The 27,502-nt window shown below is 41.0% G+C and overlaps 1 protein-coding gene across 1 annotated transcript; it reads right to left on the bottom strand.

Moving 5' to 3' along the window:
• Positions 1-233: 233 nt before the first annotated feature.
• On the bottom strand, positions 234-16,434 carry CAVIN2 (caveolae associated protein 2). Its single transcript, XM_060152409.1, has 2 exons — positions 15,659-16,434; positions 234-4,878 (listed from the first exon to the last, which is right to left on the bottom strand). The coding sequence occupies exons 1-2, from the start codon at positions 16,379-16,381 to the stop codon at positions 4,084-4,086; spliced, it is 1,518 nt and encodes a 505-aa protein (XP_060008392.1). The 5' UTR covers positions 16,382-16,434; the 3' UTR covers positions 234-4,083.
• Between the last annotated feature and the right edge of the window lie 11,068 nt (positions 16,435-27,502).

Raw genomic sequence — 27,502 nt, 5'->3', positions numbered from 1 at the left:
ACTGTGCCCCACAGTGAACCCTGCAGCCACTGACAATAGACAGTGCCAAGGATCTGAGAAGCCCCTCTGTGGCCTCAGCAGACCCGAATAATAGTCTCTCTGTGGCTCCCCAAGAATCGTGAGCTGTTTTTTCTTAGCATTAGTATGACAATCATTAAAATCATTTACAAAGTGCAGCCCTATGTGATGCTGTATACGGCGCGATAAAACGAAGTTAATACCATGCCATCAGAGAGCTTATAAAGTGATTTATCGTGAAGCACAGTTGGGTGATACAATTAGGAGTCCTGTTTTGGCAGTAGCATGGATTTCAGAGTGGGGTTGAGCACTGACTCTGGCACTCAATAGTTACATGAACTTGGACAAGTCTTTTAACTCTGTGACCTTCAAGGGAAAAATAGTTAAATTGTAACATGATGAGTGAGAACTTAGAGTGGTTAAGAACTCAGGAGTTCCCTCGCTCCCCTCATCAAAACTCTCAGGTATAAAAACAGTACCTTTCTAATAGGATTCATTTGATTAAACGTGATAATGTTTGTGTCTAGCATTTGGTAGGTATACAGTACTCCTGACCATTGGCGTGCCCAGCCTGGCATAAAGTAAGATATCAGAAATGTTGTTCTCTCTCCCCCATGCTTGTGTCTTCCTGCTTTGGGCGCTATGAATTTCCAGGTGGGAAGGACAGATGGTTGTACTGCTCAATAAATATTTACTGAATTGGTTTTACAGTGGAAAGTCTTTAAGAGTACGAATATCAAGCTGTCTTGCTAAAGGTGTAGCTTCGTAATTGGGGCAGTTTGTGTGGAGAGTTAAAGATAATTTTAGAGTTTCAAATACTACAGGATAGTGCAATGGTTAAAACAAAAGTAAGAAGAATGTATCTTTAATAATGTGAGTTACTGCCTGTTCCCTTTAGGAATGAGGTCCTGGCTGCAGAAGTCTCTATTTCAACACCCAGATCAAGCAGAATACAAAGGTTCAGTGCCAGTTTCATCTGAAACTTGTTTTGCAGTGTCACAGTCTTGCAGTCTTAGGAAAAGACTTGTGGTTGCTATGGAACTGTTAATAATGATTGCCACCCTTACCTCAATTCCTCATACTCCTAATCTCTAACATAAAATCACTTAGACTTGGGCTGTAGGGCAGTAAACAAACTTTTGAGCAAGAATTAACTGGGTTTGGGCATTAGTGTCTTAATGTAGGAAATGACTTTCATTATAACCTTTACTTACACTAGTGGCTTGGCTATGTCAAAGGAGCTTCTAGTTTCCTGATAGTGAACTGAAACGCAGGAGGTTGAAACCTTGTTCTTCTGCATGAGCATTGCTAAAAGCAGAAACATTTTGGGCTTTCATCTTACAATAAATGTAAGAAAAAAATATTTATTTTGTGCAGAACTGGCCTTAGTGTGGGTCTTTTATTTTCACATATAAAAAGAAATTCAACCACGTACTAGATTCGTAAATGGAAGGAGAAAGAAGAAAATATTCCTGTTGAAATATATATGTCTATATATTTTAAAAATAAAATCTCATGGAAAAATGACATCGTTGCTCTATTTCTGTGTAATAGACACTTCTTGTTCCTGAATTATATTTCTAAGATAACGATCTCAGTGCTTATTAATGTATAATCTTTGGGGGAAAACTAATCCAGTTCTTGAGCGCCAGGCACATAAAGTTAGGAATGGGTTATTGGGTGGGTATGAAGAAGACTGGGGACTTTGTAGCCTCACCAGTATGCAAATATTTCAACAATAAACAGAATAACTAGTTTTCATTTCCACAACTGCTGCTCTCTCTAATCCCTACAGTATGTGTTTTCCAACAATTAGCTGGCTTAATTCTCTGTTCCATTGGTTAGGATTTTAATGTTTCAAATGAGGAACAGAGAATAAATGTCTGTCAGTCAAATCTAAAAAGATGCCTTTTTAGATAGTTTCTAGGAACAAATAACATAAGCATTTTTGAAAAGGAAATGTAAACCTTGCATTAGCTCTGGATGGCCCAACTCCTTGGCTGCAAAAAAGTAACAGCAACTTTGGAAAGGTTAAACAGGCATGTTCAGGGCCCTGAGTGAAATTTAGTCTTCTACCAACTGGATGGCACTGCAGAAGACAAAGGTGTATCTGTGTGAATAAACTGAACATACGGTTCAATACATTCATGTTTGCAGGGCTATTTAAGGTATTTTAAGGTCTGGTACAAAATAATAAAAATGTAGATGGAACTATCAGATTCGTCAAGCTGCTACAGTAAATTCAGATGCTCTCCAGAGCTGGTAAGGTGATGTCAAGAAAGTTAAACTTGAAGAATGAGACTTGGATTTCTAAATGAGATTGGGGAAAAAAGAAAGCAGAGTTAATAGGGGAAATCAAGAATAAAAAATCAACATTATGGCTACATTTGGAGGAGAGTTTAATAATCAGTTCTTTCTGTTGTTTTTAAAGTTTTCTGCCGAGAAACTGACATTATTATGTACTTTTTAGTTTTTGGTTTATTTATTCTTCTTTAACACAGCCATTGTTAGTTCAACAATCTAATATTTGGGGTACATTATTGCAAAATAAGGACACAGCTGTATCAGTTATGCCATCAATACATTTGTTAATCCTATCCCTTTTGTAAGGCAAAGCATAGTTTGTTAATACTGTTTTAGATTAGCTGTATTTGTAAGGTTAGTTCTAATGAGTGGTACACACTAAAGGTAGGGAATTTGCTCTCTGGTACAACTGTCTTTAAACTGTAATAGTTTTCTCAAAACATTACCATTCTGTAATTAAAAATAAAGCAATATTTTAGTATAATGTTAGGCAGTAGTAAAAATTACCCTGTCTGAGTAAATGTACACATACACATAAACACTAGCATGCTTTAAGAAACATATTAATATTCTGTGAAATTAATATATAAATAAAATATGACCTAGAATGAAATTACTGTTATGTACAAAAAAGGAAAACTTGACTCTTTCCCTTCCCAAACCTGTTGATTCTAACATGTTACAAACATACATTACATCCTTTGAAGTGTAAGGATTATTTCAAATTTGGAAAACATTAAAGAATAGTACGATCCAACTTCCTACAAAAGGCAGTATGTATTAATTAATTTTGAAGATTTATGTTCATTCCAATGTTAAAGAGACATCTTTTTGAACTTCCTTAGGGAAATATTTGTAATGTCTTTCATTAAGGAAAAAAATGCAGCTTTAACACAGTAAAATGTTTTTTGAGATCATTTGAAAATATTAGAAAATAAAAATATTGTGAAGATATAGCATATGATTCTAGGATAAATGAATTTCTTCAGCTTTGTTATATGAGTAAATACTTGAACTAATATCGTAAATATTTTACTTTTGAACACATGCTTTTTTCTCTTTGTCTTCATTCTCTTTGCCATTCTTTGTTTCCTGTTTCTTTTATTTTCCAACTTCTCCTTAGTTTTCTTTTTCTAATAGTTCCAACTTTTCTACATATCTTACTTCATTAGCTGAACATTATAGTCTTTCAATTTCTCCTTTATTTTCAATAAACAATGTTTTCTACTAAGTCAATAGCCAACTTTCTCTTCTACCTTTTAAGAAAAGTATTTTCTTCTTGAAATGTAAAGTAGTTATCTCTTTAGCTTAAATACATATGTATATTATATATCACACACTTAAAGAATAAAGATTCACAGAATTCTATGGAAATTCAATATATTAGTGGTACGCTTATTCAGCAAGCTTATGGAATGACAAAAAATGAATCAGATTTCATGATTAGTATCTTACGTAGCCTCTGATGTTTCTGGCTTAGCCAAATTGATCAGTGATTTTTGACTGCTGCATTTCTTCTTCTGGGCAGTCTTGGAGAACTACAGAAATGGAACCTAAGAGTAAATTAGAAGTGTAGACCCTGACAGGTTGCCTTCATAGTAAATCTTGGGCACGTGTGTGCGCCTACCGTGTAGTAAATGATGACTACCTGGACAGTAACACGGTGTGAGTGGGGAGTGCTGGAGATGTACAGGAGTTTGTTTCTAGGCTCTGGTTACCCACTTAACTGAAAGCACAGGCTGGGCACAGAGCGCTGTGCCTTTAGGCGGTCTGGTCCACCTGGAGCACAGCTGGCTGCACCGGCTCCTTATCTGAGCGCTCTGCCTCGTGGGAGGTTAGCACGTAGCCTCCATCATAGCACACCTGCTGTGCCTGTTCCAAGGCCACCGACTCTTCTTCTTCATCTTCCACAATAGTCAAGTCAGTGTTGCTGTCCATGGCCGAGTCACTCCCTCTTGAGGCCGCCCTCCCAGCATCCCCCTCCATGCTCTTCCCTTCCACCAGTACACTGGTGAGGGATGCTTCCGAAAGACGCTCCGCAAATGAGCTCTCCTCGTGGTCATTCGGCACCTCACTGCTAGGCATGTCTTCTGACTTGGTCTCATTTTCTGCAGGGCTTTCTCCCTCTCGGACTTTCTTTCGACCGAAAGTGAGGGGAGAGACCTTGAAGGGGGAGCTTTTCCCTGAGGATGTTTTCTGGTGATTGGAAGTGAGAGATTTCTTAATCTTCTCTCTCCTCTCTGCAGATACGATCTTTGTCCCCAGCTTGTTCATCTTTTTCTCGATGTTCTGGCGAGAAAATGCTTTCTTGAGGCTATCCACTTTCCGGAGACTGGATCTTTTTATTTTCTCTGCCCGGCTTTCTTCCATCTTTTCCTCTGCACTGTCTTCCAGGGCCTCCTCGTCATGGGGCAGTTCATCATCGGACGAGAGGTCCACTGTGTGCAGAGTTTCCTCCAGGGACTTGTTCTCGTCAGCATGCTCCTCTTCCTTCCCTTCCGCTAGGCTGGAAGCTGGCTCTTTCACAAACACACTGGCAGGGATCTCATTTTCTTCCTGAAAAGACGGACAATGTAAATTTCATGTTAATAACACATTTCACAAATAGTCCTGAACTGCTGTGTTTTTGGCATGACAGAAACCAAAGGTCTGTGGCTTTAGTTTTCTAGAATATGAAAAGTTAATTCTAAACTGATCAAGTCATTCTGCTTAGGCTGGATAAGGCCAACGGCTGCCTGTTGGGAATATTATGAGGGCATCTGGCAAGGGCTCTATCAGTGACAGGCAGGGAGGGAAGTGGGTTGTGGGTCAGACAAGACAAGGAAGCTGCCTAGATAAAGGAGCTAAAGTAAGTTACTGTGAACCCAGAGGGCCTCTCTCTCGTAACCTCAGGCTCTATTCCTGCCAAAATCCCACTGCAAAAGGGCCTGGAGGTCAAGTTAGAAGATAAAAGATGAAGACTTCCCAGTTCTCTCCCCTGCCCCATCTTTTCCTTAAGTGTCAGGCACCAGGTAAAACCTCTATCAGGTTCCCTCCCCAAGTAGAAGTCAAAAGTAAAGGCATGGTCAACCTTGGTATCTGTTTAAAAATGCATACTAATTTTTCTAATGACCTAATTTTGGAGTAAGAGAAGCAAGGGCCAGCCTTACTGGGGACCCACTCACGAAGCCTTGTGTTTAGAATGTCCTTTGCGGGCATTATAAGGAGAGATGGTATACTACGGCCATTTCTGGAGTAGTAAGGGGGAATCTTGCTGCCAGGCGTAGCTTATCAAGCCTCTCTGTTAAATAGGGCTTCCTTGGGCAGGAGTACTTCAGCCTCCACCTAGGGTAAAGAGTGAAGAGGGAAACTCAGGAATCTGTGCCCCCTCCCCTTATTCCCAGCACACTCTTTCTCCAGCTTCTGGGTGTACAATGATCTGCCTCTCCCTCTGCCTCAGGGAGCAGAGCCTGAAAACTTGCCTCCAGAGAGTGCAAAGGGGATGGTTCTCCAGAGTAGCGAAGCAGGGAGATTTGAACTCAGACAGACTTGGGTGACACAGCATAGGAATCCCTTTGATTTTTATATTTTTCTTTAAATACAGGAAAATGAGAGCCAGCTAGCAAAGTGCCTTCACATTTTCATTGGAAGAAATGGCACAGTGGAAAGAACGTGTGACGGGAGGCCTGAGTCTCAGTTCTTTCTGTACTGCTCAATGGCTCTGAGGCCTTCAGCAAATAACTTAATCTCCTTGTGTCTCAGTGTCTTCCAAATGTGAACAAGAGGATTTGACCCAGATTAGCAGCTTTCAAACTGCACTCCCAAGGGTATTAGGAATTCTGCAAGAATGCCAAGGTGGGCCAGGCTCCAGAGCCCACTGCCAGCCGGGCTTCAAGCAGAGCCTCAATGTTACCTGATTATATTGTGGACTGCCCAGTAAACTTTCAGTTTGAAAAATAACTGGATTTAGTGAATTTAAAAGTCTGTGTGTTAAAAAGGGCTTCCCTGGTGGTGCAGCGGTTGAGAGTCTGCCTGCCGATGCAGGGGATACGGGTTCGTGCCCCGGTCTGGGAAGATCCCACATGCCGTGGAGCGGCTAGGCCTGTGAGCCATGGCCGCTGAGCCTGCGCGGCCGGAGCCTGTGCTCCGCAACAGGAAAGGTCACGACAGTGAGAGGCCCACGTACCGCAAAAAAAAAAAAAAAGTCTATATGTTAAAAAAAAAATAATAATAAATTAAATAAATAAAAGCTCAAAACAAACAAACAAAAAGTCTATTTGGGAGCTAAACTTCATGCAAAGTTTATGTTAATGGTAAGAACTTCCCCTATTGTTTTGCAATTTTGATTGACTGAAAAGTCAATAAAATTGGGGTAGTGATCAAAAATATGTTCTAAGTGTATACCTGTATACTTTCAACTTCTCACTACAAAGACTAAGTGAACAATGTTTTAATATAGAGAAACTTAAAAATCCCTCTCCTTATTAATCACCAAATAGTATAATTACAATACTCTCTGAAAAGATACAGCCCCATGTCCCCCACTTACACACACATACTCATAACAGAGTATGAGTTCCATAAATTGGTTAGAAACAAAGTCTTGGGTAGAGTAAAAAGCAGCACGTCTGGTTAAATAGAATCCTTGGTAGAGTTAAGAAATCCCAAATTCTGTTTCCCAAAGCTTACTCCCATTTTGAATATCACAGAATGTCAGAAACACAGTATAAAAGATAAAGTAAAAACTTGAAATTTGCACGGGATTCCCACGAATAACTTATGACACGGACCTTTACAGAGAGCAACTCTGCCACGCTTCAAGTCTTGACTTGCCTCTTTTTCGTTGGCGTGTATTCCCTGTGAGGGTGGGAACTTGTGTCTCTTGTTCACTGTTAAGCCCCGTGACTAGAGTAGTTCCCGACAGCTCAGCAGTTATTTGTTGAATGAGTGCATGTTGAGGAGGCTTTCTAAGACAGCCCTGAGGGTGGCTAGAGTGGAGACTGCCCCTGTGTCGGGCGCTGCAAAAGAATGGACTTAGTTCTGTGTCTAGAAGGACATTTGCTGACTGCTGCTGCCACTGGGAAAAGAGGAGAACCAGGCCTAAGGGGCTCAGCAGTTTCCATTTTTAAGGAAGGATTTTATTCTCAGTGGATGAGCATTACTAAAAGAGGGGCAGACTGCAGAAATAGCTAGGGCCCTGATGTTTAGTCCAGAAGCAAAATTACTTCTGGGGTTTGACAAGAGGGTTGGGAAGGTTTGACAGGAGTTGCTTGCAGGAAAGGAAGAAACCAAGAGCTCAGTAAAACGTTATTAAAAGTCCTCAGTAAAGGGCTTCCCTGGTGGTGCAGTGGTTGAGAGTCCGCCTGCTGATGCAGGGGACACGGGTTCGTGCCCCGGTCCGGGAAGATCCCACATGCCGCAGAGCGGCTGGGCCCATGAGCCATGGCCGCTGAGCCTGGATGTCCGGAGCCTGTGCTCTGCAATGGGAGAGGCCACAACAGTGAGAGGCCTGCGTACCGCAAAAAAAAAAAAAAAAAAATCCTCAGTAAAGAAGGCAGAAAGTCAGGTGGAAAATTAAAAATAAGCCTTGGTTACTAGAGGAGAGGTACATTTTGTGTAGTATAATCTCAGGTTAATCAAAGGTTTACCTTTGATTACTGATTACCCTGATAACTTCCCTTTCTTCAACCTCAACAAAAAATGTCCATATTAACTGTACTTCTAAAAGAATTAAACCAATAATATTGCATTTTTAATGCAGTGTAAATTTTATTGTTAAAACAGCACAGTTACTGTTGAGTCTTAGACTCTTGTCTCTCTCACTATGTGTCCTTTGAGGACAGGTTTGGGAAAAGTGCATTATCAGGTGAATCAGAAGTGATCTGTTGGTAGATCACACCGCATACATGAGGGCAGTCGAGAGATGGCGGGAAACCCAATTGAGCTCTTTCAGACAATGTTGGGGAAATTTATATAAGAACTCTTTGATGCCAACTATGAAAATAAACCCAGCAGGAACAGACATAATCCAGAATGAGTTGGATGTGTCTTAATACAACTGGAAACAAGTGCGATATGCCTTTTTGGCCAACTGCTATGCTTCTGCTGTCATTTTTATTAATCAAGCAGTATTTTGGGTTATGTCTACTGGACAGTGTTTATTTTGTGACTTCTTATAGTTCTACTCTGAAGGTAAGCAAGCCCTTTCCCTTCACATAGAAATTTGTGAATGTCCAAGTACATGTGGGAATTACATTTCCAAAATGTTTGTTTAGAAGCAGAAAAATGCTGACACTCTTCAAAATCTCTATTCTTTAGTAAAATGTAGACATGGCATTTGACTATAAAGGAACGATTATAGTGGTGGAAATTCAACTTGAACTTCAGACAGTGGCTCCTCTGTAACTGCAGTGTCCCCCAGGTGTCCAGTCTTACTTGCTCATGTGTCCTCCTTCAGTCCAATTACACATACCTTATGGAAACACTTGATATTTCACCTGCCTACAGGTGAGGTGATACTTCTGCCTTCAGCCTCCTGTTGTAATGTTTTTGATCTGCTTTCTCTTACAGATTCTAAGACTGATGGCTCTTTCAAGGGGGAGGATCAAATATACATCCTCAATTCCGTCACCACTTAACTATGCTAGTTACCCATGTATCCACTTGGGGTTTGTAACTCCTTAACATGGCATTAAGAATCCCTTGTGAGTTGCAGTGCTTCCTTGGAGAGTTGTACCCAAGAGAGGCCCCCAGCTGCAGCTGACTATTTGCCCTATAGAGTTTTTTTTTAAGTTTTTTTAACATCTTTATTGGAGTATAATTGCTTTACAATGGTGTGTCAGTTTCTGCTTTGTAACAAAGTGAATCAGCTATACATATACATATGTTCCCATATCTCTTCCCTCTTGCGTCTCCCTCCCTCCCACCCTCCCTATCCCACCCCTCCAGGTGGTCACAAAGCACCGAGCTGATCTCCCTGTGCTATGCGGCTCCTTCCCACTAGCTATCTATTTTACGTTTGGTAGTGTATATATGTCCATGCCTCTTTCTCCAGATTTATTTTCAAAAAGGTACGTAGCCCCACCGATGCAGCTGCTCCTGGTTCTGACCTTTCACAAGGACCCTTAGGGGTTTTTAAAAGGAAGGGAGGGCTTCCCTGGTGGCGCAGTGGTTGAGAGTCCGCCTGCCGATGCGGGGGACGCGGGTTCGTGCCCCGGTCCGGGAAGATCCCACATGCCGCGGACCGGCTGGGCCCGTGAGCCATGGCTGCTGAGCCTGCGCGTCCGGAGCCTGTGCTCCGCAATGGGAGAGGCCACAACAGTGAGAGGCCCACGTACCGCAAAAAAAAAAAAAAAAAAAGGGAAGGGAGAATTAATCAGTACACTTCTAACATATATGAATGATATGCTTGCACCATAAAAGAGACAAGGAATGGAAAGAACTCTTGAGAAAGTGGCATTTTTTCCTTGCACTTTCGCTTGTTTGCCGTTTATACTGATTCTTGTGACTAACAGTCTCAAGTCTTGCGTGCAGATATCAACACAGAGAAACTGGCCAACATGCTGGGTACTTCTTGGGTTGATGCTCATGGAAGCAAATCTTCTTTGCACATAGATACACACACTTTAAAAGAGGAAACTCTATGACTAGCATTAGAAAAGGAAGCTACAGTAAGTCATTTAAAAGCTTGAACAGGCAGTTTGCTCTCCTGTCACTAACTTATCATCCCCGTTGTTAGAAGAAAATAACAAAGGCTGTTACATTCCCACAGGGATGTGGTGGCATGGTAGAGGGATATGAGGACCATAAATTTGTGTCCGTGGAATGTTTTATCCAATAATCTCTAAATACTAGTTATGAAAATGGAACTGTGCTCACCTGACATTCTGATTTATGGGTCTCTTTTACACATTGATGGTTTTCTCCAGTTTGTGTTTCTGAGGTATAGATTGCCAAGTGGATAAAGCCATTGATTAGAAATGTACCCCTAAGGCAGCTGTTGGTGGAATCAGCAAGTCATAAGAATAAAATGCATTAGTTATAATCCCTGAGCAGTCTTTCACATTCCCGAGGATTTAAAAGTTTCATTATTTTCCAGTGTTATAGAGGGTTCAGTTCTTTTTTAAGATCACACTTCTTAGGTGTTCTTTGTTGCATACACACAAAAAACACAAAACAAAACAAACCACACTGAATTATTTAAAAGCTATTGTAGAAAACCCAGTAAATATGAACTTTGCCATAGTGGGATTATAGTGTTTATTTTCACTCATTTCATAATTCAACTGTATAATTTCTATTATTAATAAAATGAAACCTTGCTAGTCACTTTGTTTCTCAGGGCCTCTGCTCCTTTGATATAAAATGAGGTTAACCTAAATGATTGTTGAGGTGCTTTCCAGCTCTAAAATACTTGATTCTGTGATATTAACCTAAATCCCATGAAAACTAGTCTAACAGATTGCAAAAGTGATCTCACAGTGTACAAATGCCAAACATGCTTTGTTTCATGCAAGAATCAAAACTATAGGACCTGAGTTGCATTGGCGAACACTTTTCATGTGTTCAATTCAAACAGATATGGATTACAAAACAACAGAAGGGGCAACATTCACCTGGAAGGGCTGCATCTGAGATAGAGTCTCGTTTTGTAATTTGTGAGAGAAGTAATGATTCTTTTGAAGAAATACCGACAATAATCAGTTATTCATTTAAAGTGCCTGAGGCAGTGCTGACATTCAATAAGTGTAAATAGTAACAATAAGAACTAGTATTTTGTTTATCTCATAAACTAAAGGGCACCGGATAAGTAGCACATCAAAACCAGTATCCCATTATGGGAATATTAATCAATGTGATACAAACATCGTGAGCTGTCATATAAAGGTGACTGTGGTTATCTATATGCCCATTTCTTCTAAGTCTGTACTAATTTAGCAATTTTCAGAGCAGTGGCTTTGGATAAATACAGTCTTTAAAAAAATTAATTTAAAAATAGTCTGAAGATGTTATACTTTTAGCACCTTTCTAAAATTCTGTTCTCATCAAAGGAACCCAAATGATGAATATTTGAACACATGTATAGGCTTGATTCTCCATGAATGTAGCCACAGCAAACATCTAACTTCTACTCTTTTCACCCAGTTTCACAATTTCATGTGGATGAAAGTGTAAACTGTCCATGAGTACTCTCATTTTGTTCCCTGGATTTGAAATCATTCTGAAACTGCTTTGTCAAGTAATCATTACTAGAACTTTAAGAGGCCTTAAGTGGGCATCACACCCTCAGTGCCAGTTACCTGTGAAATTCTAGTCTCTTCAGTCAACAGAGAAAACTTCCTCTTAACTGTAAATTCACTGATTTTTGTACAAATTTTATTTTTAGTAAAAGATACATATGCACTTACAGGCAAAGAATTAGTCTTATTGGTCTTTAGCATTTTCTTTTTGATCAGCAACCTCTCTGAGTCTTATTATCATTTATACTGGCTCCTGTTACAGTATTTTGAATTCAAACATTGATCTTAAGCCATTATTTAAAAAAATATTAAAAGGAAAGCTGCTAAGTTTAACAAGGATTTTACAATTTATTTTATTGCTCAAAAGGAGATGAATTTTCTCCAGTTTTAGATTCTACTGGTTATAATTTGAAGTAATTGCTAAGACATGAGAGGCTTAACAGCTACAACAATGTTGTAAGTTTAGCACAGAATTAAATAAATAAATGACATATTTTAAACAGGACAAATTTCAGAATTAAAAAAAATGCTAATGTGTATCTAGTGTTACTAGCATCTAGTAGATCAACCAACCAACCAACCAACCAACCAACCAACCAACCAAAAAGCACCTGCAGATTTTGGAAAACACAACAGGACTTTACAAACTGGAAACATAATCTTCTAAACACTATAGGAGTGAATATGATCCAGTCAGGTGACAGATTTTCGTTCTTCAATCTCCTATTTTTACATTAATTCTTTTTGTCTTAAACTAGAAAACCAGTGGGTTTAGTAAGGGAAAGTCTAGCATAGGGGTCCAAGTGGACTGAAAGTGACAAACAACTTAGAGACCTGGTACATTATCTGCCCTCTTCACTCTGCAGGTCTAGAAAACATCTACCCTGTGCCCCACTGTGAAGACTGTGCTGCTACTAGAAAGGTCTATTTAGAGTAGGCTCTTTGGGCAGAGTCCCGTGCTTTTAAAGGGCTTTGCTTTCCTTTGCTCTGGGAGTGATGTAATATTGATTTCAACTCGGTAGTTATCATACAATGTATGGCAGGGAGTGGGAGTGTATGTATGTGTGTGTGTGTGTGCGCGTGTGTGTGTGTGTGTTTAGCTTTTAATAAATCCCAACTAAAAAAGCAAAAGCATAGCTGTTTGAAGATCCTGGGCAGGGTGAGATCAGTTTTTACTAAAAAGCCATATTTCTAACCAAGCACAAGTATAGCCTCCTCTCCATGCAAATGCATTGCAGATCCACCCAGGAAGAGCTTCAGTTCTTTGAGCTTACACCACGACAGTCGCTAACCATTTAAAATATGTTATTCCATTTATTCCTCACCCTATGCAAGAGATATGAGGGAAGAAGCATTAATGTTTAAGAGCGCACACTTTGGAGTCAATTAAATATGAGTTGAAATCCCAGCTTCACCACTGCCTACTAAATAGTTTCAGACAAGATATAAGTATCTCTGAATCTCAGCATCCTCATCTGTAAATTGGTGCAGTTGAGATAAACTACAGAAAGATACTTAGCAGAGTATGCAGGGCTTATTAAGAGCTCAAAATACTTTTACTCTTTCAAATATTAATAAGGTGTACAGATGAGGAAACAAAAGCTTGGAAAAGCTACACAATGTGCACCAGATCACATAACTGGCAAGTGGTGAAACTAGGATTTGAACCAGTGTCTGTATGACAAAATTTATCTTTTCTCAACCCCTATACTGGACCACTCTCTAACACAAGTTATTATTATATCCATTGGCATAATGGATATAATATAATAATTATAATGGATATAATAATTTACTACCCTAGAAACCCCTACTTTAAGAAGGATCAAGAGAAAGAGCAACTTTTCCACTGAGGGACTTCATTTGTATTTGTTTTTTCAGAATAGTCATCTTGCAACATCTTGAGAGTGGATATTTCTGATATCCTTTAGGCTAATAAAAGATCTTACATTACATGACTTAAGAAAGGTCCAATTCCTTGCCCCTCTAATTCTCTGTCTCCTAAACTGCTCTTTCAAAAAAGTCCTTGGGGGCTGCTTGCTAAGAGGCCCTGAATGGAGCCTGAACACATTGCTTTGGATTCTTTTAGCTTCTACCTAGGTCTTGAGCCCCTGTTTCACCTTGTCCTCACTATATGGAGAATTCCTACCGTTTCTGGCTGTAATTTCACACCTGTCAATCCAATGTGACAAAACAGGAGACCATGGCAGGGCTTCAGCAGCAGCCTGTGTCTTTAAGTTCCCAACAGTTGTTTTTTTAAATGTCAGATTTACAGTTCTCTTGAAATTTTTAGTCACGTATCTTCTCCATCCCTCTCCCCAACACCTACAGAATATCCTCCTTGGCAAAACAAAACAAAACCTGATCCCGACATACTGTGACTTTCCTCTACTACATAAATAATTTTTTGTTTTTCCTCCTTAACTGAGGGACAGGACAAGAGAGAATCTCTCTGATTCATACTGGAAGGAGGGAAATTTCCTTTGATGACTCAGATTTAAACAGGTCTGTATATATTTGGTTTTGTTTGGAGATCAGTGTTTAATTTATAAATGCCTTGAGAGTTGAGATTTATAATATCTTTTAGGCTAATAAAGTTAGGATCTTATATGGCTTAAGAAAGGCGCAGTTACCATATCTCTTTTCAGTTCGTCTGGTTCATGAAAAGCTATTCCATTTGCATTAAAAGCTAAAAAATTTCCGGTCTGCAACAGACTGCAAGGTATAGAAGGACATCAGCTGCCTGAAGCTTTACAACATCAAGTGCAATGTGGGGGGACAAAAAAGCAGCGAGATGAGTCTTTCCTTTTATGGAGGAAGGAGGCTTAAGTTCTAAATTGGCAGAGCAGATTCATTTAGAAAAAGAAGGCTCCCTCCGTTTAAGTTCCAATTTCTAAATCTCTTTGGGGAGATGAAGGCTCTTCTTGTGTGCCTTTCACAATCAAACATTTGGTTATAGCCTCTCCCCTCCGTGGCTCTGAAATCCTCTCCTATTCACGTGGTCACAATGAGACAGCCCTGGGGCAGGGATGGCAATTGCTTCCTGGGCTCTGTGCTGGCTGGGCTCCACTGGGCGGAAGGGCTTCCAGCGTTAGGCAGGGCTGCCCTTGGATTCACAAACGCCCACCACGTGGCGGAACAACAGTCCCACGCAATCTCCCTGTCCCCAAAGAGCCTCTTGCTACATTAATTGCATCATTGATGCATTACAAAAATTAAGTGGCCTTTTCATTCCAAGGCAACCATTTGAAGGAGAAAATATCCTAGGCTAGCCTTTGTAACTGTAACTGATAACACTGCTTTTGTTTTACTTTACAGTTGTGGTCTCTCTGAGCAAGGAGAAGCGTATCTAGTGTGTCTGTAGAGTAATGCTCTATAGTTTCAGTGCATTTGCTAGAAAAAAAGCTCAACAAGATTGCTTTAGCCAAGAGTCTCAAAAGTAGAAGGCTAGTTCATCTCTAATGGAATCAATCTTCAATACTTGGTTAGTCCCCAAAACACTGGTGACCTTTGGACAAAGGGAGGCTTTAAAAAGTTATGAATTTGACTTGATTAAAAAACAAAACAGAAAACTCACATGATCATCTCATTTCCACAAAGAGTTAATAAACAGCCAGTGAATTAATTTGCCTGTCCAGCTAACAGCTGCAGTCAGAGCCCCACGTTCACAATGCAAAGAGACAAGTGAATCTAACTAGTGTGCCTGCACCTGCTCACCTTCCCAACCTGTATGGAGGCGCTCCTGACAAATGACCCCGACCTGCTAACTCCTGAGGCCCCTGTCTTGGGTTTAGGCTGCAGTGACCTGGGGAATTCCCAGCCCTGTGTGTAGACTTCACATGCACCTGCTGAAGGGGGCGGGGACAGTGCCTCGTGTGTGTGTGTGTGTGTGTGTGTGTGTGTGTGTGTGTGTGTGTGTGTGTGTGTGTGTGTGTGCGTGCGTGTGTGCACCTGCTGAAGGCGGCGGGGACAGTTCCTCGTGTGTGTGCGTGTGTGTGTGTGTGAGAGAGAGAGATCCCTGACAGGCAGGACAGATGTACAAATGGCTGTGAGAGCCAGGCGACTGAGATCATGGATGCAGAGTCCCAGCTGGGTGGGCGGAGAGTAGGGGCACTGACCTGGAAGATGAGCACCTTGAAATGGTTGCGCCTGAGGAGCTGGGCGTGGTTGTTCTCTAGCCGCTTCACTTGCGCGCACTGCCTCTCCAAGCGCTCCCTGACGGCGCGCGTGTGGGCGCTGACCTTGCGGGACTTCTCCAGCAGCTTGCTCACCGTGTTGCTGGTGGAGGCCTGGTACTTGGAGAGCTTGGTGAGGTCATTCTGGATGCCCTTCACGGAGCCCTCCAGGCTTATCTGCCGCTGCTCCATCTTGTGCTGGTTCTCCTGCACGGCGTCCAGCATGTTCACCAGCTTGTCCAGGAGCGTGAGTACTGTGACGGCGTTCACCTGTGAGTTGTCCCGGATGGCCTCCTCCGTGCTCCCCGGGTTCAGGCTGGGGCTCGGCGTGGAGGAGGGCACCGGGCTGGAGCTGCCCGGCTTCTCCTGCCGCATGTCAGGACCCGGGTGCTGGAACTTTTCGGCTTGCGCAGCGTCCTCCCCCATAGCTGGACAGGTGGGAACGTTCTTCTGGCTCCGGCGAGAAAGACGGTGGACAGGGGTGCAGAGCGTGGCCCTCTGGTTTGAGCTCAGAGCACCGCTCTCTGGGACTGGCAGAGGTTCAGACAGGCAACAACTGGCTACACCGATGAGGGAAACTGCATTCCAGCTGCTCTTAAAAGACCTACTCCACCCAGTGGGAGGCGAGGGATACAGAACTGAGAACCACTCAGGGTTTAGAGGCATGCACACACTTCCTAACCGCGTACTCCTCGGCACAGGTCACTTTCCTGCAGTTTAGCTTTTCTTTCCTGTGCCTCTTCCCTTTTAAAAATAAGTTCAATGTCATATTTCACTCATGACTTCATCTAGAGGCGGAGAAGAACACGCTAATTTGGCCCAGCTCCACAGTCTCCAATTGGCTAAAGCTAGTAAACTTTTCTCTGGCTGCTATGCTGCGTATGCTACAGAGTGCCTGTTTGTTTGTTTTTTTTTTTCCTGGATACAAGTTATTCTAACGGAAAGTATTGTTTGCCTTTGCCCTAGAACAGACTGATGGGCTGCAGAACGCCTGGTGTCCTAATGGAAGGGGCCAAGTTTAAAGGGTACTTGCAGTCAAGTTTGTAGTGTTACTTTTTAATTTCCAAAGGGATAGAAGTAACATAATGACAAGGAAAACAGCCCAGTTCTTACTCTTGCAATTGGTGATGCAAGATAAGATGAAAGAGATTGGAATTCAGGGATGTTAAGACATGCGATGCTGTTACAGTTATCACATAATAGACGGAAATTTTTTGAATGACGACTTTAAAAATAGAGTTTCTTTTGAGAAGTAAAATTGACATAGGAAAAGCCAAAAAAAAAAAAAAAGAAAATTATGGTTTCTTTAAGAACTTACCATGCTGATTTGTTTTAACTAATTTTGAATCAGGGCTGAGAGATTTTCTCAGATGCCCATCTCTGCAAGGCATTTATTGACACGTGCCCAGAAGTGTGACTCTCGGGCAGGTTGAGCTGGAGTTTCTGAAGTGCTTCTAATGTTTGACATTTCCAAATTCCTGCTCAGTGAAGTGGCACACCTGTTCTAAAATGTGGCCCTCCTCAGCTAAGCCCTTGGGACTTGGGGCTTATTTCCTAAAACGACTTTACATGCTTGAATTGGTTTTAAACGTATCCAGCCTTTGAAAGTGCTTTCAGCAGGAAGTTTGTAATAGGCCTTCAACGTACAATTTTAAGAAGAACAAATACCAGCTCATTTGGGGTCAGGGTTGATAACGGAAAAAGTGCCATTCTTCAACGGCAAAATGTACATGTGAGCCAATCAATCAGGAGGTCATTCGTTGTCACATTTATTGAATTTGTGAGTCCCCACTCTCTGTTTGGTTCTATATTTGATGAGCTATCTAGAGGATACTAATAAAGTGTGATCTAAGACCCTGCCCTCAGTGCATATGCCTGCTAGTTAGGGAGATGAATCAAAGATTTTACAGAGGCCCCCAATTTTCTTTAGATAATTGGTACCCCCCAAACCCACTTAAAGTGAATCTTTTCAAAATAGGGAGAAAAAAAGTAAAAACATTTGGTTGAGAAAATATCTTTTAAAAATGTAAGAAGATTGTTAAAATGGATTTACCTTACATTTAACAAAATTTAGTTGGTCGGTGATGTGTTAAACATTAGAACAAAGGATGAATCAAGTGTTAATTCTGAGAAGCATAATTTTCTAACAAAATTATATGGTATCATGACACAATATCCATTTTACATTTGACTTCTATGGGCAAATAGGAGTCATTATTACAAAAATATTTGAGGGCTTCATCAGTTTTCCAAGAGCCTCTCTTAAATTTTGACATTCCAATCATTCCCTTTTGAGGCACTTATTGTGCCATCATCTGTGTGGATATTTTCTTCTTCAAATGTTAAGTATTCCAGCTGCAGATTCTCATTTCCCAGAAGAGTTGCCCACGATTCAAGGGCTTCTCTAACATTACCTTCATCAACTTCATGATTTCTTAACATATTTTGAAAGATTTGCAATTTTACACTATAATCACTTTGCCCTGATTTTGCATTGATTTGCACTGATTTTGCATTGCATTGTTGGGTATTGTATAATCAGTTAGATGAATAGAGACATTAAAGACACGGGATGAGGTGGGAAAAGGAGAGAGGCTAGTTGTTAAACAGGAAGAAAGGTTTGCATGTGGCTTATTTATTTTTTTAAATTAATTGTGAATAACACAAGTAACTTAACAGTTGCCTATTGCTGTGTAACAAACCAGTCTGAAATTCAGTGGCTGAAAACAACAGTCATGAATTTTATCTACTCATGATTCTGGGATTGGCTAGGCAGGGCTTAGGTGGAATGGGTCATCTCTGCTAGGAATGTTCATGTAGGAATCTGAGATGGTCTCAATCACAGGTCTCAATCACACATCCCCTTAGCTGGGATGACTAGAATCCTGGGATTTCTCTGTCCTCCATCTTTAAGCCTCCAGGGACTCTCACTCTGATCTCTCTAGTAGGGGAGTCACACTTCTTTACCTGGTACCTCAGGGTTCCCAAGGAGTGGGAGCAAAAGCTGCAGAATCTCTTAAGGTTAGGCTCTGGGACTCTGTCCCCTTGTCACTTTCATCACATTCTGTTGGCCTAAGCAGGTCAGTCGGTTTCAAAGGGACAAGAAATAGACTTCACGTCTTTAGGGGAGGAGCAGCAAAGTCCCATGATAAAGGGTGAGCAGCATGGCAGAGATTGCTGTAGCCATCTTTGGAGAAAATCTACCTCAGAATGAATATATTTTTCTTTCAAAAGACTATTACAGGGCTTCCCTGGTGGTGCAGTGGTTGAGAGTCCGCCTGCCCATGCAGGGGACACGGGTTCGTGCCCTGGTCCGGGAGGATCCCACATGCCGCGGAGCGGCTGGGCCCGTGAGCCATGGCCGCTGAGCCTGCGCATCCGGAGCCTGTGCTCCGCAACGGGAGAGGCCACAACAGTGAGAGGCCCGCGTACGGCAAAAAAAAAAAAAAAAGACTATTACAGATAAAGCCGAAGACCCTATCAATCACCATTTTCATTCCATTCCCTTTCACCTTTTGTCAGAAGTAATCATTTTTATGGATTTGGAATACATCTTTGGAAATTATATTTATAAGCGATCAATTCATTAGTGAATAGTTTCGTGTTGTGTTGTAATTTGCTTTGTTGCACACCCTTATGGGATCCGTGAGGAGCTGTATAATAGTAACCTGTCCTGTACAAGATGGCATGTAACTAAGTAATAGAGTGTGACATAAATTCTAAGGGCATTGAGAATTTATGCAAGAGGAAAGCAAAGGTAATAAAAGAAAGCACTGTTGATGAGTTAGAATTTGAGGAAACCCTGAGCAGCTACACTCACCATCTAGCTGACCTTAAGTCCTATTTCTGTCTGAAAGAGATTAGTGAAACTCAGCAATCAACTCTTACAAGAAATTTTTGAAAAATTATATCTACTTATTACATACTATGATGTTCCTTAGAAATTAGGTAATGGAGTTTAGACTTGATACAGTGGCAGATAGGAGGCTCCTAGAGGTTTTTGAACATGTAAAAGTTTGTGTTTAAGAAGGATTAGTACAGAAATAAAAGGTAGCAAGGGTCACTTGGTTGGTAATGTTTGTTGAATGGGAAATAAGTGCTGGGCATTGGGGCTGCAAAGGTGAGTGACATATATCTGTAGCCCTTTAAAAGCTCCCGCTTTACTGGGAGAACTAGGCAGGTAGACAAATACTGGGTATAGATATACAGGTGTGGTGCTGAAATGGGGTAACATGAGGACTTTAGTCATGGCAGGGGATAGCTAGGGGTCTGAATTCTCTAACTGACCACCAGCTGCCTACTGTTACCTCAGGTCTCTAAGTCATATAAGCACAGAAGTCACTTCAAGAAAATGCTTTATTACTGGCTAGGGCATCCATCCCAGTCTCCATGTGGTTTCCCATTCTGTAAGCCCCAGGTCTTGGTTAACCCTTCAGTATAATTTCTAAACCAGAGGCAGAGGCAGCTCAGTGGCCGCCTTGGTTCGCCTTTTCCAGTTAAACCCATAATCCTGGGAATCCTGATATTCTTGTTCTTCCTACTGTGGCAGGGATAGGAGACCTGGAATGATGAGCCCACAGAAAAGAAAGTTTTTTTCCTCAATGGCTAAGGAAGCAGAGAAGACTAAGCTGGCCACTCCATGCATCTTTTCCTTTGAACCCTATATTGGTATTCAAAAGCCTTTCAAATGTTGGGTTCCTTCTTGAGTAGGAGGTCATATGAGTATATAAACCACCTGAAAGAGGAACAACATAACACAGTTGTTTTTTTTTTTTTTTAAGAGAAAGAAAGAGAAATAGAGAAAACAAAAGGAAGGTGTCTTCCAGGAAGAAGAGAAATCTTTCCACCTTTTTACTCTTAATGAAATATCTTTCCACCACCTACCATATAAATGTGAGGTCTCCTTTATGTCCCTAACTTCTGGCTGTTAAGAGGCAATTCTCCATGGATCTTTCATATTTCTGAATGTCTTTTGAGTGGATACACTGACAATCTTTTGTTCTGGACTGTCTTTTCAGAAATGTTTGTATAGTGAACAACTTTGGAAAATAGAGATAGTAGTAGAGGATATAGAGAGAGAGCAGATGGTAGGGTTATTTGATGTCCAGTATGATAAAGATGATGTTTTCCTCTGGGGCAAAGGTTAGGCAGCTTGTTTGCCACCTCTTATAAAAGCTTGAGGTTTCCTAAACTTGAGGTTCCTCAGATGTGATGCAAATCCATGACATGTGCAGGATCCACCTATACCCACCTCTGTGTCACCCCCATGTGACTTGGAGGGGAGGCAAAGAGAACTGATGAGAACGTGAAGCTTATGTTCCTGCTGTGTCATGAGCAATAAAGTCTTTGTCTCTAAGCCAGGAGTCTCTGACCTTCTGCCATGAAAACGGTAGCAGGTTTAACTTGTTTGTCTGCAAGTAGGGTAAAATGTCTGACCATTGGTCAGTTTTTCGGTTAACCATAATAGGTTGTATGAATGAAGTTAAGAGAATGAGGCTGAGAATATGGAAATTTGTTTAAAGGCACTGGAACCAGAAGGCCGGTTAACTCAGGAGCCTCGAATGGCATTTGCATCTGCATTTTTTGTGGGCTGAGTATTGCCTGGAGAGATGTGTCAGGAGATGATTTCTAGTGGTAATCTTGTCTTGGCACAGTAGGGGTTTCTGATACCAGGGCATGCTCACAGCTCAGTGCCTTTGCATCAGGAGAGAGTGGCCCCTACACGCTAGGAAGGTCTCCAGTAGGTATAATGGAATCTTGGTGGTTACAGGTTTTATTTTAGAGGCTGGGGAAGATTCCTATCAAAAGAAGCAGAGCTTCTGTGTACATATTCTTGCTTGGTGGTTTTGGTTTTAGTGAGTGGCATGGATGTGTGCTACCCAGATTTATTTATCAAGCTGCTAAGAATGCATTAATTCATATATCCATTGAATAAATATTTATTGATCACCAATCATTTGCAAGGAATTTTACCCATTTCTGAATGCATATTATTGCATAAAATACATTTGTCCTTATTCTTACAGAATTTAACTTCCTTAAATTAAGGAAGGGAGATATATAGAGTCTGTGTTTTATATTGAGGTTATGTTCCAGGAAAATGCAATACGGTAGATTAAAATTACTTGCTACTCTTCCCACTGAGAGGTGGCGTCTAATTCCCATTTCCTCATATAGTATCTGGAATAGCCTTAGAGTGTGCCAGAAGTAACATTCTGGTACTTCTGAAGCTAGGACACGTGAAGGTTTGTAATTTAATCCTAGATTTCTTGGGACACTAGCTTCATGTAAAAAGAAAATCTGACTATACTGAGCCTTCCATGCTGTGAGGGAGCCCAAGCTAGCTACATGGAGAGGATATGAGAAGAAAACAATGCCTGGCTGGCCCCGGTTGTCTCAGCTATCTTTAGCCACTTGAGTACTTCCTTTCCCCTTCCCTGCCCAGATGATGCCGCAGTCATTGCAGAGCAGAGATGAGCTATGCCCTGTCCAAATTTCTAACCTACAAAATTGTATGCCTAATAATTTTTGTTTTGCGTCATTAAGTTTTGCAGTGGTTATGCAATAATAGATAACTGTACACACGTAGTTTGCAATGAAAATGCAGTTCATTAAGAATGATTATTAACAGTGTAAGTTTGTTCACAGAACTCCTGTATCAAATATTTTTATGTGTCCTACTGTTCCCAGAACTTAACTCCTGAAATAATACTGTACGACAAAATAAAAGATTTTGTGTAATTATTCTTACCTTAAGAAAAACTTAACTCTGAGCTTCATACCAAAGGTGGTGGGATAAAAGCATATTACTGATAAAAGGAATTAGGCAGAAGGGAAGGAGCTGAAGGACCATTTGACCATATCCCCTTCACTCTACACTGCATCCTGAAGTAGGTACAGATGAAAGTGAGGGTGCAGTTTGGAGAAGGCCTGAAGGTCCTGCCTTTTCCTTATCCTTTTGCTGAGACAACGGAGAGGAATTGAGTGTTCACTTTCACTAGAAAGATTAATGGTGAAAAAGCACATGATCACATGACCCTAATCTCTCCCAATCAAGTCGCCATATAACCCATCAATGACGTCAGTGTGAAATAGAGCAACATACAAGGAAATCCTATATAAATGAGTGATGGAGCATAAATAATGTATAGCGTTGCCGTAAGAGGTAGACTGTACTTCACTTCCCATGTGCTATCATTTAGGAAATATCACATTTTTGGAAAGTCTAGAGGCGCTTACATTCTTAAGGCCTCCTCTGCCTCTTGGACTCCCATTTCCCTGCATGCCATTTCCATGCTTCTCCATTCCTGCCCCGTTGTGAACTCCAACCCCTGCTTTAAGCGTGTCAGAATCCACTCACACAAAGCACTCACAAGTGTAGTGAGTGTTAATGAAACTTCAGGGTCATAGTCAGGAAGATTTCTGACATCTTACTGGTTCCTGTCTTCCCAGTTTCATGTTTTCTGTTTTCTCCTTACTTCCACTTCCTATTTCATGAAGGGAAATTTTACTCAAATACTGGCTTTGGGTTTTATCCTCTATCTCAAGGGGATGTGTTATTATCATGAAAGACAGTTTTCTCCTTTCCTAAGAATTCTGGTGCCAGTTAAGATAACTAAACCAAGGGGGGAAAGTGGCGGGGTGGTGGGTTGAATTGGGAGATTGGGATTGACATGTATACACTAATATGTGTAAAATGGATAACTAATAAGAACCTGCTGTATAAAAATAAATTAAAAAAATAAAATTCAAATATTCCAAAAAAAAGATAACTAAACTCTTTCCCATCTTGTTTTATTGTCAAGATCAAAGGCAGGGAGACAAGTTAGAATATTGCTTATTCATCATTCATTCCTTCATTCCACAAATATTACTGAGCAACAAGTAGGTGCTGGGAACATAGCAGTGATCACGAGACAAAGTCCCTTTTCCTATGGAGCTTATGCTCTGAGGGGTGGTGGTGGAGACAGATGATAAAAAGTAAAATGTAATGTCAGACTGCGATAAGTACTATGAATAAAAATAAAGCAGAATAAGGGGCCGGAGAGTGACATGGGTGCTGTGTTAGATAAGGTGGTCAAGGAAGTCCTCCTTGAAACAGCGCCATTTAAGCAGAGAGATGTTGCAGGAATCCAGGTGAGAGGACAGGGCCTTCTTCTGTCATAACATAGTGTTTTTAACACAGTGATGGAGTTTTAGGAGGGCACATGTCCACCCAGCTAAAACTACACTTCCCAGCCTCTCTTTGAGCAAGGTGTGGACGTGTTACTAAGTTCTGTTCAGTGGATATAAGCAGAAGTGGTCAGGGTCACTTCCACAGGCTGCCCTTCAAAGGATTTGGTGTGTGCTCCACAGATCCCTACCCCTCTTTCCTCCATATTCTTTTCCTAGGAGATGGTGAAAGCTGACTTGGATGCAGAAATGGAAACCATTGAATTGCAGATTGAAAATGGCAGCTCTTCCTTCTCTTTCATTCTTGCTCCCTCATAACTCTCCCTCCCCCTTCCCCTTCCCCTTCCCCTTCCCCTTTCTCTCTCTTTGTCCCTGCCCAGGTGAGTCAGCTCACAAACAATAAGAGCTGAGAGCCTGGACTCTCAAGCCAGACGTCCCAGGTTCAAATACCAGCAAGGTTGTATGACTCTGGAGAAATTGCTTTTCCTTTCTAAGCTCCAGATTCTTATAAAATGAGGATAATAATAGTTCTTACTGTCTTTGTTATGAGGATTAAATGAGTTAATATTTTTGAAATGCTTGGACCAGTACCTGTAACATGGTAAGCAGCATATGTATGTGTTAAATACATAAATTAAATAAATAAAAACCCTTAGTATAACTCTCTAGTTTAGCTTCTTGGCTTTGAAGATGTGATTTGATTTTTTTCAAAAATATGTTCATGTCTTGTGTTGCAGATGCCATGTTCAAAATTAATACTTCTGCTGTTTGCTTCTGCCTTTGCTCATTCACAGAGCACTCCATGGCACACCCAGAGGTAGTATATGGGGGTGCCTCAGCCTTCCCTACCAATAAATTAATCAACTACTTTGAGTTGCTACATGCTCAGCATAAACTGAGACTCTTAGATAACACGAAAAAAATGTAAATCAAGGTCTTCATCCTGGAGAAGTTCAGAGTCTTTGGGGAAAAGTAAGTTTTACGCACGAGAAGCAATTAGAAGACAATACAAGGCAATGCCTAATGAAGCGCTGAAGTTGTCCCTTTTCAGTCGCAGGAAACCCCTTAACCTTCTGATAACCTTAGCTTTGCTTCTCTCATTTCAGAGCCCTAAAACAAACAGGAACTGAGGCAAAGAGATTTAAATGAGAAGAGTAACTTAGTACTAACGCTTTTCTTAGACTACAGTGCTTTTCATGTATGTTGTCTCAAGACACTGTAAGACCTTGTAAAACAATATTTGAAGGAAGTGGGCAGGAATTCCACTGTTTTTTCATGGCCGTACTGATACTTGGGAAGGCCTAGGGCTCTGGGCAGACTGAGATGAGCAGATTAATTTGTCACTCCCTTCCTCAGTTAGATAGGCCTTCTCCAGCCTTTTCTCTCCATTTCCCCTCTCCCTTCCCCAGCACCCTGCCACTGTCATTGAATCTTAAATCTCCCTTATGAAGGACATTCTAGAGATTCCCTTGGTCACCTGTTTCAGAGTTTAATAAGCCTTACTTTTAAATAGTTAATTTTGAGGCCTATCTTGTGAATTTGTTCCTTGAAGTATCACGGTGAAGGGATACTATGAAGTCATACAATTTTATCCTCTATTTCATACACACAAAAAAACAAAAATCAAGGACAACAAAAACTTCTTACCCTGTCTTAAAAGGAAGTTATATTAGTTTGAAACCTTTAAAGAAGGAAATTCCAAAACCATTTTGGTAACCAAGTCTGGTATTTGTCAGGAAGTCCTTCTTCACAGATAATTTAAATCCTTGTAGCAGTAAAACCATTTCCTCTCATTCTGTCCTGTTTTTTTAGAGTCAATGAACATCTACATAATGGATTTCTATAAATTACCTATTAATCATATTTCTGTAACTTCTACATATTCATGTTAAAAGCTAGGATCCCTGATTAAATGGAGGCTGTATCTATGTAGAACCCACTTATATAAATATTTTTTATCAAAACTATTTTGGCAGTGCAGCATGTCTTAGCAATAAAATATTTTTGTAGGCAAATAATGGTGATAGCAAGAAGCACTTGCCTGGTGGTTTACACTTAGAAAGCACTTGAACTATCTTGAATTATCTCTGAATGCTAAAAATGTGCGATTCCAAATTCCTCTCCCTCTGGGCTCACATTTGTTGGCCTCAAAGAACTGTTATCTTAGTTGAAGCTATGGTTCTGTTCCAACTGAAAAAATAAATAAATACTGAGTGAGCCACAAATTCAGGTAACAAGCATAGGTGACAAGAGCAGAGGCAGGAAGTGTTTGGCTGCTTGTCCACATGTGCAGGACTGCTTTATTAGAACATATTTGAGTCTCTCTTTCTAAAACAATTTTAGGCTCTTGCATAGACACAGCCATAATACCCGGCCTGATTAATGGCAAACATGATGGAATGTACTATAGTGCAAAAGGAACTTAGTGTCTTTAGGCCTTACTTTCCTCATTTGTAAAACTTGTCTACTTGATTTCTAAGGCCTTTTTCTAGTGATAACATTTTAAAATTTAATGAATGCTTTAACATATTTTTTGCAGAGTAATTTTGTTAGTATTGTCTCAGATTCTCAACTTTAAAAATAATTCTGACAAACATACAAACTCGTGGGTCAGGGACTTCTATGAGGGAGGGGCCCAGTCACACTGCCCCACAGTCCTACACCTCCAACAATGGACTCTACTGCCCCTTCCTCTTTCTGGTGTGGGATAGGGCCTAGGCTGGGCCTGGGGTCTGACCCTGTGGCTCGGAGCCCAGGTCCTGGCCCCCCCACTCCATCCCTTAGCCCTTGGGATGAGCTGCAATTGGAGTCCAGAAGGCTGCCTCCCTGCCCATGAGTCTTTCAGGTCCTGACCTCTCACCTCTCCTAGCACTTCCACCTGCCCCCCCCCACCCAGCTTACACCTCAAGCCCAGCTCACAATGTACCTTGAACAGAGGGAGGGGAGGGCTCATGGCTCCCCCTCACAGCCTGAGGGACCATAGAGCCTCCTCTTCTTCTGCTCTCTGTATTTAATAAGAACTAAAAACAATCAAAAACAGAAACAACCAGGAAAGTAAAATATGAATAGAAATCTGAAACAGACAGACAACACAGCATCCTTTGGTTACTGGATCTCACCTCTGATCACAGCCCAGGTAGTTTGACAAAGTGTGGCATTTGAGTGGATTGGGATGTCAAAAGACCTGAACTTGATTTTCAGCTCTGATACTAACTGGATGACATTGAGCATTCAACCTTGAGGGACTGGGTTTCCTTATGTGTAAGACGAAAGGTTTGACTGGATGATCTAATTCAATAAGGTAAACCTTTATTAATAGCTTCCTACATTTAAGACTCTTAAATGGGACACAAGGGTGGAGTTGGGGGAAAATACAAAGATAAAGCTGTGGAGAAGCTCTCATTGAAATACAAATCCAATGGGAAGAAAGACAGGGTTAAGGATTGTAATAGAAAAAATAAATCACAAAGTTCTAGGAGCACAAAGGGGCATGATGCAATTTTGAGTTCTCAAGTATTATGAAAGCTGATGCTCACCTATAGCTGAAGAGGCTTTCAAGGAAAGGTGTATTTGGTCTGCATTTTAGACACTGTCACTAGTGCATACAGTTCATTG

This window comes from Lagenorhynchus albirostris, chromosome 6, assembly GCF_949774975.1.
Source record: "Lagenorhynchus albirostris chromosome 6, mLagAlb1.1, whole genome shotgun sequence".
Taxonomy (NCBI): domain Eukaryota; kingdom Metazoa; phylum Chordata; class Mammalia; order Artiodactyla; family Delphinidae; genus Lagenorhynchus; species Lagenorhynchus albirostris.
This window is presented reverse-complemented; position numbering and strand designations above follow the sequence as displayed.

Excerpts from the sequence above, each read along its gene's own strand:
- CAVIN2 (XM_060152409.1), bottom strand. The coding sequence starts at position 16,381 with ATGCCTCTAAACCCTGAGTGGTTCTCAGTTCTGTATCCCTCGCCTCCC. Across the intron at positions 4,879-15,658 it reads TCAAGGTGCTCATCTTCCAG|GAAGAAAATGAGATCCCTGC; the intron begins GTCAGTGCCCCT and ends CCGTCTTTTCAG.